Here is a 14,236-nt window from a genome sequence, read left to right on the forward strand (position 1 = left end):
TCTTAAAGACCGCACACGCGCGATACTTTGAAGGGGCTGCATGGCAGCAAAGAAAATGCCAGGGTTTGATTGGGTGGGCCATGTCGGTGTTGCGGTGCGCAAGTGTCGGACAGGCTGGATGGGCCAGAGGGTCTTGTCCTGTCTGTCTCTGTTCAACGACCTGAGCATGCTCTCTAGTCTCGCCCTTCAATCCAGTGGATCGCTGCCCTGCCTGAGGTGCTGCCCTTCGGATCGGACATTACACCAGGTCCCCATCGGCCTGCTCGAGGGGTCCAAGCCAATATTCATCATAGAAACATAGAAACATAGAAACATAGAAAATAGGTGCAGGAGTAGGCCATTCAGCCCTTCTAGCCTGCACCGCCATTCAATGAGTTCATGGCTGAACATGCAACTTCAGTACCCCATTCCTGCTTTCTCGCCATACCCCTTGATCCCCCGAATCATGTTCAGTCCCTCGGGGTCGAAGATGACTTGCTTCCACACTAAAAACGAGTACTCAGGTGACTGATGACCTCATTTTAAACAGTGGAAGGTGCCTGTGCGTGGATTTTTTTAACGTGGGGCGGCCGTTGCACACCAGCCACCACACGGGCTTGACGGAGCGAGGCCTTGGTCCAGTGGCAAGGGGGTCCATGACGACTGGAAACCTGCTCTGCTGCATATGCCAACACACACACACACACACACACACACTCAAACATACCCCTACTGTCCTTCTTCCTCCCTCCCTCCCACAGGACCTCTCTCTACATGGAATTCATAATACGCAATGTGAGCATCACCACCTCACAGCCTCGCTATTGGCCCGTGTTGCGCCCTCCCTTAGTCTTATCCACGCTGCTCTACCTCTGGGCCTCTGTTACCTCTGGACTTGACTATTCCAACGCACTCCTGGCTGGCCTCCCACGTTCTACCCTACGTAAAGTAGAGGTGATCCAAAACTCGGCTGCCCCGTGTCCCAACTCGCACCAAGTCCCGCTCACCCATCACCCCCTGTGCTCGCTGCCCCGTGTCCCAACTCGCACCAAGTCCCGCTCACCCATCACCCCCCTGTGCTCGCTGACCTACATTGGCTCCCGGTTAAGCAACGCCTCGATTTCAAAATTCTCATCCTTGTTTTCAAATCCCTCCATGGCCCTCACCCCTCCCCTATCTCTGTAATCTCCTCCAGCCCCACAATCCCCCCCCCCCCCCCCCCCTGAGATGTCTGCGCTCCTCTAATTCTGCTATAAAATTTGATTATAAAGCGGATATTAAAGATCCCATTCGAGGGAATCCTAACCAAAGTGCTTCGCCTGAAAGCGCACCGACTGCTGATTTGTGGCAGCCATTCTGCGCACAGCAAGATCCCATGAACAGCAATGTGATGCTGATGGGTTTTCATGAGGAATGTTGGCCAGGAACATCACAAATTTCCGACTTAGAGATCTGGGGGTGGGGGGGGGGGTTGAGATTTGTTGGAGACTAATGAGGGCAGTAATGGCGGCGAGGCAGTAAATGTTGTGCCGGGAAATGGTTTGTGTCGGCAGCCGCAAAATTCACCAACTGGGCCCTGAGTGTGGGGCAGAGCGCTAAGGGAGGCGTTGCACAGCGCTCACAGGGCGCTAGGCCGGCTGAACAACTGAAAGTCCCGAGCTAAACAGCCGGCCTCGGAGCGCCCTGAGACAGCCTTCCCCGGGGAAAAAAGAAATCGGCAAAAAAACATTCCCGATACCTTACAGGTGCCACGGCAACATAAACCGCAAAAAAATAAAAAGGAGTCACACTTACCTGAGGTCGCCATTCCTTCCCTCACCGCGACGGGAACAGCTCGGACCGCCCGCTTTCCCAGCTGGTGCCACCAGGGGGCGCGGCAGGTCCTGTGACAGCCAGGTTTCAGAACGGTGTCACCAGCAGGGACATCGCACACCGGCTCGCCTCCCGGGCGGCACAGCTCCACGCGCCCACAAACCCCGCACCTAATGTCCCGCTGGAGCGCTGGAAGCTGGCTGCCCGCCCGGAAATCGATTCCGCCGCCATTACTGCCCCTCCGGGGCGCAAGCAGAGGCGACAACGGAACGAATTTCCACCCCCTGATATCTTACATTAAAACCGTTTTGACGTGGACCAGGATCGATGGCTGAATGTTTATTGAATTGAAACATTAGGTTGAGCCGACAGGTACTGAGTGCCTCACCTGTCTATGTTCTCCAGCAGGGTTTTGCAGACAATTCCCAGGTAGCCAGTTTCCAACGCGCTGTAACTGACGTCGAACACAAACAGGTACGTCACCGGCCGTGGGCGTCCGGCCTAAGCAAGGGCAGAGAGGACAGAGCACGGTCAATTAAATCTCCCGCCTCCCGGAGTCAGAGAGATGCACAGAGTACGTCAGGGTAATCGGCAGCTGATGGACGGGGAGCGGGGGAGGTGCTGGCGCGTGTTCCCTCGGCTGCCCCCGGTGGGGGGGGGGAACACGGAGTGGGGGCACGGCACTGCTCACCGAGAGGGAGTGAGATAAAGAAACTCAGACAGCACAGGCCCCAAGGCTGATCTCGCGCACCTCCTGAAAGCCAGGCCCAGTTATAGAGTGCAACTGGTCGGGCGCTGGGAGCATATCACCAACCTGGTACAGGTGTGCTGTACAGTGGGACAGGTGTACTTGTTTTAGGTGTACCTGGTACAGGTGTGCTGTACAGTGGGACAGGTGTACCTGGTATAGGTGTACCTGGTACAGGTGTACTGTACAGTGGGACAGGTGTACTCGGTATAGGTGTACCTGGTACAGGTGTGCTGTACAGTGGGACAGGAGTACCTGGTACAGGTGTGCTGTACAGCGGGACAGGTGTACCTGGTACAGGTGTGCTGTACAGCGGGACAGAGTGTACCTGGTACAGGTGTGCTGTACAGTGGGACAGGTGTACCCGGTATAGGTGTACCTGGTACAGGTGTGCTGTACAGTGGGACAGATGTACTGGTACAGGTGTGCTGTACAGTGGGACAGATGTACTGGTAAAGGTGTGCTGTACAGTGGGACAGGTGTACCTGGTACAGATGTTCTATACAGTATTCTGCTGCTGAATCCCTCATCCGTGCCTTTGTTACCCTAGACTTGACTACTCCAACGCACTCCTACATTGGCTCCCGGTTAAGCAACGCCTCGATTTCAAAATTCTCATCCTTGTTTACAAATCCCTCCATGGCCTCGCCACTCCCTATCTCTGTAATCCCCTCCAGCCCCACGATGTCTGCGCTCCTCTAATTCTGCCCTCTTGAGCATCCCTGATTGTAAGCGCTCCACCATCGGTGGCCGTACCTTCTGTTGCCTGGTCCCCAAGCTCTGGAACTCCCTCCCTAAACCTCTCCACCTCTCTTTCCTCCTTCAAGACGCTCCTTAAAACCTATCTCTTCACCTGTCCTAATTTCTATGTATGTGGCTTGGTCTCAAATTTATTGTTTTGTCTTATAACACTCCTGTGAAGCGCCTTGGGACATATTACTACGTTAAAGGTGCTATATAAATACAAGTTGTTGTTGTTGAACGAGCATGTACCTGATATTCCTGCGGGACCATAAACTCCAGTGCTGCGTGCTGTAGCTCGGGCCGACTGTGCGGGTTACAGTAGCTGCCTGTCATGGGGTCAAAGAGGAAATTTGCAGGAACTGGAGGGAGAATGAAAAAGAAAGAAAGACTTGCATTTATATAGCGCCTTTCACGACCACCGGACGTCTCAAAGCGCTTTACAGCCAATGAAGTACTTTTGGAGTGCAGTCACTGTTGTAATGTGGGAAACGCGGCAACCAATTTGCGCACAGCAAGCTCCCACAAACAGCAATGTGACAATGACCAAATAAACATTTTTTGTTATGTTGATTGAGGGATAAATATTGGCCCCAGGACACTGGGGATAACTCCCCGGCTCTTCTTCGAAATAGTGCCATGGGACCTTTTACATCCACCTGAGAGAGCAGACAGGGCCTCGGTTTAACGTCTCATCCGAAAGACGGCACCTCCGACAGTGCGGCGTTCCCTCAGCACTGCACTGGGAGAGTTGGTCCAAAGGTGGTTAATGAACTCCAACTGATCCAGACTGCGCTGTCTCATCCTCTCCAACACCAAGTACACGCTCACCTTTCACCCCCGTTTCCTGCCAACACACTCCGATCGACCAGCCACCCAGTGCACCGATTTTAAAATCTTCATGCCTGGCTGCAGATTTTGTGCTCAGGTCCCTGGAGTGGGACTTGAACCCGGGGACCCTCTAACTCGGAGGCGAGAGTGCTGCCCACTGAGCCACTTGGAGAAAGTAAAGCCACAACAACCAGCAACTCCCACCAGTCAATAAATGCGTGTGATTTTATCAGTTACTAATCCTTCATCACTTGCAGGCACATGCGACCTTGCCTGTTTTTATCCAGACAACCCGGATAAAAACAGGCAAGTGCTCTGTATATCAAGGCAACCATCAGATCTCACTTTGCAACCCATTTGAGCTTTCTTCATGCGCCTCGTGGTGACATCAGAACTCTCTGATTCCCTGCTACATGCTCCCAAGGTATCCAATATTCTGCATTGGAATTTGAACATCAACTTAATCACCGGTTTGAACACTGAATGCCGCCACAGTAGATCAAGTCAATCTCCTACACGTGCTCCTACCATCGTTGAGCGAGAAGCAAGTGTTGCATTTCCAGTGCCGCTGGTCAGTGAAGATGACGAAGGGGTTGATGTAGGTCTGACACGTTGCGCAGCGAGGCGGGATGTCAGTGATCAGCAGCGGGGGCTCCTGAAAAACCAGCAGGGAACAGTCGTGTTACCCAAACCCACGCCTTTGTTACCTCGAGACTCGACTATTCCAACACACTCCTGGCTGGCCTCCCACATTCTACCCAACGTAAACTAGAGGTCATCCAAAACTCGGCTGCCCCGTGTCCTAACTCGCACCAAGTCCCGCTCACCCATCACCCCCTGTGCTCGCTGACCTACAGTGGCTCCCGGTTAAGCAACGCCTCGATTTCAAAATTCTCATCCTTGTTTACAAATCCCTCCATGGCCCTCGCCCATCCCTAGCTTAGAAGAATGAGAGGGGATCTCATTGAAACGGATAAAATTCTGACGGGGTTGGATAGACTGGATGCGGGGAGGATGGTTCCCCCGGGCTGGGAAGTCTAGAAGAAGGGGTCACAGTCTCAGGATACGGGGTAGGAAATTTAGGACCTTGGTGAGGAGAAATGTTTTCACTCAGAGGGTGGTGAACCTGTGGAATTCTCTGCCCCAGAAGGCTGTGGAGGCCAAGTCACTGAATATATTTAAGAGGGAGATAGATAGATTTCTAGACACAAAAGGCATCAAAGAGTATGGGGAAAAAGCAGGAATATGGTGTTGAGATAGAGGATCAGCCATGATCATGATGAATGGCGGGGCAGGCTCGATGGGCCGAATGGCCTACTACTGCTGCTATTTTCTATGTTTCTATGCCCCTCCCTATCTCTGTAATTTCCTCCAGCCCCACAACCCCCGAGATGTCTGCATTCCTCTAATTCTGCCCCCTTGAGCATCCCTGATTATAATCGCTCAACCATTAGTGGCCGTGTTAAAAGAGATGGCGGAAGTTATAGCAGATGCATTCGTTATAATCTACCAAAAGTCTCTGGACTCTGGGGAGGTACCAGCGGATTGGAAAGCAGCTAATGTAACGCCTCTGTTTAAAAAAGGGGGCAGACAAAAGGCAGGTAACTATAGGCCGGTTAGTTTAACATCTGTAGTGAGGAAAATGCTTGAAACTATCATGAAGGAAGAAATAGCGGGACATCTAGATAGGAATAGTGCAATCAAGCAGACGCAGCATGGATTCATGAAGGGGAAATCATGTTTAACTAATTTATTGGAATTCTTTGAGGATATAACGAGCATGGTGGATAGAGGTGTACCGATGGATGTGGTGTATTTAGATTTTCAAAAGGCATTCGATAAGGTGCCACACAAAAGGTTACTGCAGAAGATAAGGGTACGCGGAGTCAGAGGAAATGTATTAGCATGGATAGAGAATTGGCTGGCTAACAGAAAGCAGAGAGTCGTGATAAATGGGTCCTTTTCGGGTTGGAAATCAGTGGTTAGTGGTGTGCCACAGGGATCGGTGCTGGGACCACAACTGTTTACAATATACATAGATGACCTGGAAGAGGGGACAGAGTGTAGTGTAACAAAATTTGCAGATGACACTAAGATTAGTGGGAAAGCGGGTTGTGTAGAGGACTCAGAGAGGCTGCAAAGAGATTTAGATAGGTTAAGCGAATGGGCTAAGGTTTGGCAGATGGAATACAATGTCGGAAAGTGTAAGGTCATCCACCTTGGGAAAAAAAACAGTAAAAGTGAATATTATTTGAATGGGGAGAAATTACAACATGCTGCGGTGCAGAGGGACCTGGTGGTCCTTGTGCATGAATCCCAAAAAGTTAGTTTGCAGGTGCAGCAGGTAATCAGGAAGGCGAATGGAATGTTGGCCTTCATTGCGAGAGGGATGGAGTACAAAAGCAGGGAGGTCCTTCTGCAACTGTATAGGGTATTGGTGAGGCCGCACCTGGAGTACTGCGTGCAGTTTTAGTCATCTTACTTAAGGAAGGATATACTAGCTTTGGAGGGGGTACAGAGACGATTCACTCGGCTGATTCTGGAGATGAGGGGGTTACCTTATGATGATAGATTGAGTAGACTGGGTCTTTACTCGTTGGAGTTCAGAAGGATGAGGGATGATCTTATAGAAACATTTAAAATAATGAAAGGGATAGACAAGATAGAGGCGGAGAGGTTGTTTCCACTGGTCGGGGAGACTAGAACTAGGGGGCACAGCCTCAAAATACGGGGGAGCCAATTTAAAACCGAGTTGAGAAGGAATTTCTTCTCCCAGAGGGTTGTGAATCTGTGGAATTCTCTGCCCAAGGAAGCAGTTGAGGCTAGCTCATTGAATGTATTCAAGTCACAGATAGATAGATTTTTAACCAATAAGGGAATTAAGGGTTATGGGGAGCGGGCGGGTAAGTGGAGCTGAGTCCACGGCCAGATCAGCCATGATCTTGTTGAATGGCGGAGCAGGCTCGAGGGGCTAGATGGCCTTATCCTGTTCCTAATTCTTATGTTCTTATGTGCCTTCAGCTGCCTGGGCCCCAAGCTCTGGAACTCCCTCCCTAAACCTCTCTGCCTCTCTACTTCTCTTTCCTCCTTTAAGACACTGCTTAAAACTACCTCTTTCTGCCGTAATTTCTACTTGTGTGGTCCGGTGTCAAACAAATTTGTTTGGTCTTACAACACTGCTATGAAGCGCCTTCGGATGTGTTACTATGTTAAAGGCGCTATATAAATACAAGTTGTTATTGATGCTGTTGAAATTGTACCAGCGTCTATTAATGAGCAATGTGGCTTTATCACTGCCCCTGAACATAGCCTCGGGTTGCCAACCCTCCAGGATTGTCCCTGGAGTCTCCCGGAATTGAAAGACTCATCGCCAGAACATGGCTGTGAGCAAACCCAGGAGAAACAAAATCAGAGAGGGCTTTAAATAAATTGCGTTTTCGGAAAAAAATGTCTTTGAACACTTATAGAAATATTGGACATGGGGGGAGAAGGAAGGGGACTTTACTGAGAGGCAGGAATCATCCAATCGGGTAGTGAAGAGTCTGCTTGCTCTCCAATTGGCTGTGGGAAGGCGGGGCACCCTGAGGATGGACGTGTCGGGCGGCCAATGGCGGGCGTGTGGGGGCAGGGCCGTTGGAGGTTTCAGGGTCATGTGATCACACCTCCAGGAATACATCGAACCAGAGTTGGCAACCCTAATATAGCATCACCCGCACGAATATCTGGAGGATGAATTTATATTTGCACAGGAGAGGGTGCAGAGGAGATTTACCAGGATGTTGCTCGGACTGGAGAATTTTAGCTATGAGGAAAGATTGGATAGGCTGGAATTGTTTTCTTTGGAAAAGAGAAGGCTGAGGGGAGACCTTATTGAGGTGTGTACAATTATTAGGGGCCTTGATAGAGTGGATAGGAAAAACTTATTTCCCTTAGTAGAGGAACAACCAGGGGGCATAGATTTAAAGTAATTGGGGGGAGGTTTAAAGGGGATTTGAGGGGAAATGTTTTCATCCAGAAGGTGGTGCAGGTCTGGAACTCACTGCCTGAAAGGGTGGTAGAGGCAGAAACCCTCAGCACATTTAAAAAGTACTTGGATATGCACCTGAAGTGCCGTAACCTACAGGGCTACGGACCGAGAGCTGGTAAGTGAGGTTATGCTGGATAGCTCTTTGTCGGCCGGCACAGAAACGATGGTCCTAATGGACTCCTTCTGTGTCGTAAATTTCTATGATTCTGTCCTATGGTAGCAGAGTGGTTATGTCACTGGGTCAGTAATCCAGGGGCCTGGACTAATGATCTGGGGACACGAGTTCAAATCCCACCACGGCAGCTGGGGATACTTAAATTCAGTTAATTAAATAAATCTAGAATTAAAAAGCTACCGGATTGTCCTAAAAACCCAGCTGGTTCCACTAATGTCTTTGAGGGAAGGAAATCTGCCGTCCTTACCCGGCCTGGCCTATAGGTGACTCCAGACCCACAGCAATGAGGTTGACTCTTAACTGCCCTCGGAAATGGGCCAGCGAGACACTCAGTTGTACCAAACCGCTACAAAGACAAGTGGCTCACCATCACCTTCTCGAAGGCAATTGGGGATGGGCAATAAATGCAGGACTTGCCTGCGATGCCCACATCCCATGAATAAAGAAAAAAAAATGATACAGATGGAGGGCATTCTATCAGGGACGATGAATTATTTATGCTGGAGTTACAACAAGATGAAGAATACTTGGAAATTTTAGGGAGTTGATTTGTTGCTGTACATGGATCTGGTCAGATTATCTCTCGGACAATGGGCAGTTCTGGTCACCGAATGATAGGAAGGAGGTTATCGCTCTGGAGTGGGGGCAGAAGGGGGAGCAATCAAGATGACCCCAGATATCAAGAATTTAGCAACACTGGGAAAGGAGTGGGCCATTCAGCCCATCGAGCGTGTTCTGCCATTTTGTCCGATCACAGCTCACCTGTGCCATCCACAGCCCTGTTTTCTTCCTCCACATCCCTCGACACCCTGAGTGAACAAAAATCTGGCGATCTCAGTCTTGAAAAAGCCAGCTGATCCAGAATTTCTGGTACAATAAAGGGTTACCGATCCTTACGGCCCAAGGGAATGTTCATCCCGGCCCACTGTACTTACCCTGGAATCCTTGAATGGTTGGAAGATAAGGCCCAGAGGAAGCTTCACCTGTTTCAGCAGGGCCCGAGTCTGTGGAATATTCACTAATGTACACTGAAACACGCTATAGAAACAAACAGGAAAACAGAAGATTTAGAGCAGCAACACTTGTTGCATTGTGAGCTGTACACACACAGAAATACCTCGCTACTCCCCCACTGCTCTGTCTGTCTGTATCGCACACACTGTCTGTCCAACTGTCTCGCCCACACTGACTGTCTGTCTGTCTCACGCACACTGTCTGTCTGTCTCGCGCACACTGTCTGTCTGTATCGCCCACACTGTCTGTCTGTCTGTCTCGCGCACACTGTCTGTCTGTATCGCCCACACTGTCTGTCTGTCTGTATCACATACACAATGACAATGACCTGGACAGGCTGTTTAACTGGGATGCTGACTCCAATCCTGTCATTACCCAAAGTCCAGAGATATGTATTTTCCAGCAAATGTGACTAAAAGAAAGAAAAAAGACTTGCATTTATATAGCGCCTTTCACGTCCACCGGACATCTCAAAGCACATTACAGCCAATGAAGTACTTTTGGAGTGTAGTCACTGTTGTAATGTGGAAAACGCGGCAGCCAATTTGCGCACAGCAAACTCCCACAAACAGCGATGTGATAATGACCCAAATATCTGTTTTTTATGTTATGTTGATTGAGGGATAAATATTGACCAGGACACCGGGATAACTCCCCTGCTCGTCTTTGAAATAGTGGCGTGGGATCTTTTACGGGAGAGGGCAGACTAAAGACAGCACCTCCGACAGTGCGGCACTCCCTCAGCACTGCACTGGAGTGTCAGCCTGGATTTATGCGCTCAAATTCCTGGAGTGGGACTGGAACCCACGACCTTCAAGACTGATCAGCAGACAGGGGCGGGAACCAAGCCGGACATTCTCCTCCCTCATCCAGACACAATGGGATGGTGGCAGCCAACCGAACGCTCCCATATAGACAGCGAGAGAGAGAGAGAGAGAGATTTGCACCTCATCACACCCCTGAGAGATATTTCAGACTACATCCCGTGCAATGAATTACCCTGAAGTGCAGTCACTATTGTTTTGTGAGCCTCTCTGCAGTTAACGAGCTGGCTAGCCTTTGCCCCTTGACCTTCTGCAATGCACCATTGACTTGGACAGAATTTTAACCCAGGTTGTCCTGTGTATAGGTTACTGGGTAAGCGCTGTACGCTTCTGTCTGTGTGGATTATGCTGCAAACTGGCTGTGTTTATCCACTCCAGCAGAAATGCTGCTACTGGAGAGTATCACAATCTGTGTGGAAGTCCAAGGACCAGCTATTTAACAGTCCGATATCTCAGGCACAACAAGCACATAAAGATCATAAAGATCCCAAACATAGGGCATGTGCTTCCATGGAAGAGAGTTACTGTCTCTTTCCACCTCCGTAACATCGCCCGTCTCCACCCCTGCCTCAGCTCATCCGCTGCTGAAGCCCTCATCCGTGCCTTTGTTACCTCCAGACTTGACTATTCCAAAGCACTCCTGGCTGGCCTCCCACATTCCACCCTACGTAAACTGGAGATGATCCAAATCTTGGCAGTCCGTGTCCTAACTCGCACCAAGTCCCGCTCACCCATCACCCCCACCCCCGCCCCTGTGCTCGCTGATCTACATTAGTTCCTGGTTAAGCAACGCCCCAATTTCAAAATTTTCATTCTTGTTTTCAAATCCCTCCATGACCCTCACCCCTCCCTATCTCTGTAATCTCCTCCAGCCCCGAGATGCCTGCGCTCCTCAAATTCTGCCCTCTTGAGCATCCCTGATTATAATCGCTCAACCATCGGTGGCCGTGTCTTCTGTTGCCTGGGCCCCAAGCTCTGGAACTCCCTCCCTAAACCTCTCCGCCTCTCTACCCCTCTTTCCTCCTTCAAGATGCTCCTTAAAACCGACCTTTTGGTCACCTGCGCTAATTTCTACTTATGCGGCTCGGTGTCAAATTGTTATTGCATAATACTCCTGTGAAGCAACTTGGGGCTGTTTCACTACGTTAAAGGCGCTCTATAAATACAAGTTGTTGTTGTTTGCTACATAAATTCACCAGTAGGGGGAGCGGCGCTCGAAGGGAGCACAGAGCAGAGTTTCAGCGTTGAGGACCCACACTCGCTTCGAGCTGCCGCCCCTCCCCCCCCACCCCACCCCCCACCGGGTGCGTGGGACTGCTGAGATTACACCGTGATACCCGGCACTGTGTGAGGTTTACCTAGAGGCCCTGTCCGCCATCTGTTAGATGGACGTAAAAAAAGATCCCATGGCACTGTTTCGAAGAAGAGCAGGGGAGTTATCCCCAGTGTCCTGGCCAATATTTATTTCTCTGTCAGCTGTGGCTCAGTGGGCAGCACAGTCAGAAGGTTGTGGGTTCAAGTCCCACTCCAGGGACTTGACCACAAAAAAAATCTAGGCTGACCCTCCCAGTGCAGTGCTGAGGGAGCGCCGCACTGTCAGAGGTACGGTCTTTCAGATGAGACGTTAAACCGAGGCCCCGTCTGCTCTCTCAGGTAGATGTAAAACATCCCACGGCACTATTTCGAAGACGAGCAGGGGAGTTATCCCCAGTGTCCTGGGGCCAATATTCATCCCTCAATCAATATAACAAAAAAGCAGATGATCTGGGTCATTATCACATTGCTGTTTGTGGGAGCTTGCTGTGCACAAATTGGCTGCCGCGTTTCCTACGTTACAGCAGTGACTACACTCCAAAAGTAATTCATTGGCTGTAAAGCGCTTCGAGACATCCGGTGGCCGTGAAAGGCGCTATAGAAATGCAAGTCTGTGTTCCTCTGTTTCTGTAAGCGTGACTGTGCTGCGCCGATGACGTGCGGTTCTTACTCCAAGCAGCGGTTGAGTTTGCGAAGGCGCGGTGTGAGGTTGGGCTCAGGTGCTGTGGCCGGTTCTGCTCGAGGGATGTCCTTTTGCTGGAGGAGGTTGATGGGCCTCAGGTGGCCCTGCTGCAGGTTCAGGTTGGCCGCTGACTCCCTCAGATGCTCCATGCACACCGCCCCCTGCTGGCACAACAGGTACAATTATTCTCATCATCATATGATCATAGGCAGTCCCTCGGAAACGAGGAAGACTTGCTTCCACTCTAAAAGTGAGTTCTCAGGTGGCTGTACAGTCCAATAGGGCAATTACAGTCTCTGTCACAGGTGGGACAGACCGTCATTGAAGGAAAGGGTGGGTGGGACTGGTTTGCCGCACGCTCCTTCCGCTGCCTGCGCTTGTTTTCTGCACGCTCTCGGCGATGAGACTCGAGGTGCTCAGCGCCCTCCCGGATGCACTTCCTCCACTTAGGGCGGTCTTTGGTCAGGGACTCCCAGGTATCAGTGGGGATGTTGCACTTTATCAGGGAGGCTTTGAAGATGTCCTTGTAACGTTTCCTCTGCCCACTTTTGGCTCGTTTGCCGTGAAGGAGTTCCGAGAAAAGCGCTTGCTTTGGGAGTCTCGTGTCTGGTATTCTACACCGCACCTGGAAAGGGCGGGGAAATGGGAGCAGAGTTTTGGGGGGGGGGGTTTTAATACAAATTTGTTCCCAGGATGTGGGCATCGCTAGCAAACCCGGCATTTATTGCCCATCCTGAACTGCCCCTTGAGGAGGCGGTGGTGAGCCGCCTTCTTGAACCACAAAAGCCAGACAGTACCAGGTTCGATTCCTGCTCTTGGCCATGGCAGCGATTGGGTCATTGGTTGATTCCTGGGATGTGAGGGTTGTCCTATGAGGAGGGATTGAGTAGAATGGGCCTGTACTCTGTGGAGTTTAGAAGAATGAGAGGTGATCTCATTGAAACACAAGATTCTGAAGGGGATTGACAGGGTAGATACTGAGAGGATGTTTTCCCCGGGCTGGAGAGTCTAGAACCAGGGGTCACAGTCTCAGGATAAGGGGTCGGCCATTTTAGACAGAGATGAGGAGGAATTTCTTCACTCAGAGGGTTGTGAATCTTTGGAATTCTCTGCCCCAGAGGGCTGTGGATGCTGAGTCTCTGAATATATTCACTGCTGAGATCGATAGATTTTTGGAGTCTAGGGGAATCGAGGGATATGGGGATCGGGCGGGAAAGTGGAGTTGAGGTCGGTGATCAGCCATGATCTCATTGAATGGCTGAGCAGGCCCGAGGGGCCGAATGGCCGACTCCTGCTCCTAATTCTCATGTTTGGTTCTTATAATTGGCCTCAGTTCCCATGGGCTGGGGAGGATGAAAAAAAATCAGCCAGGGTTCTATTTCCATCTCTGGCCGGTGTCTAATGTTGCAAAGTGCACGTGTGATTATCACTGTGATACCCTCCACAATCGACTTCCTATCTGTGGGGGTCTGCACTCCTCCAATTCCGGCCTCTTGCGCATTCCCAACTCCCATCGCTCCACCATTGGCGGACGTGCCGTCAGCTGCCGGGGCCCCGAGCTCTGGAATTCCCTCCCTAAATCTCTCCACCTCTTCAACCTCCTTTAAGATGCTCTTTAAAACCAACCTCTTTGACCAAGCTTTTGGTCACCTGTCCTGATACTCCCTTCAGTGGCTCGGTGTCAAAAATGGATTTATTGATATTGCTCTAGTTAAGCGCCTTGGGATGTTTTGCTACGTTAACTGCGCTCTATAAATGTAAGTTGTTGTCACATATGAAGACTAGCCGGTTGGATGAGGCACTGGAAAGGCCTTTCTACTCAGCAAGGCCTTCAGGGTGAGGGAAGGAAATTGGAAACAAAAATGAACGGCATGCCCTGCTTTCATTTGGTGTGCATTTGATGGGCCACCCCATCCACGGGCTAAAACATCCCCTCCCTCCATCACCAGCGCACTGGCATGGCGTGACCAATCACAGGAGCAACTCGCCAAGGCTTCTTCAGCAGCACCTCCATAACATTCCCCACTTTCTGTAATGTATTTGCTTCATGGGTTCTTTGCTTAAGAATTCATAGCGACACATTGCTACT

At 50.6% G+C, this 14,236-nt stretch overlaps 1 protein-coding gene across 1 annotated transcript in view; it reads right to left on the minus strand.

The window, feature by feature from the left end:
* The window catches only part of LOC139235168 (protein transport protein Sec24B-like), a 57,258-nt gene that overhangs the window by 24,966 nt on the left and 18,056 nt on the right, over positions 1-14,236 (minus strand). Inside the window, exons 3-7 of the mRNA XM_070866388.1 lie at positions 12,136-12,308; positions 9,249-9,351; positions 4,640-4,766; positions 3,533-3,642; positions 2,180-2,292 (exon numbers count right to left, since the gene is read on the minus strand). Coding sequence (XP_070722489.1) covers positions 2,180-2,292; positions 3,533-3,642; positions 4,640-4,766; positions 9,249-9,351; positions 12,136-12,308 — 626 coding nt within the window. The remainder of the gene's footprint in view (positions 1-2,179; positions 2,293-3,532; positions 3,643-4,639; positions 4,767-9,248; positions 9,352-12,135; positions 12,309-14,236) is intronic.

The sequence above is a fragment of the Pristiophorus japonicus genome, chromosome 22 (genome assembly GCF_044704955.1).
Source record: "Pristiophorus japonicus isolate sPriJap1 chromosome 22, sPriJap1.hap1, whole genome shotgun sequence".
NCBI classification, from domain to species: Eukaryota; Metazoa; Chordata; class Chondrichthyes; family Pristiophoridae; genus Pristiophorus; species Pristiophorus japonicus.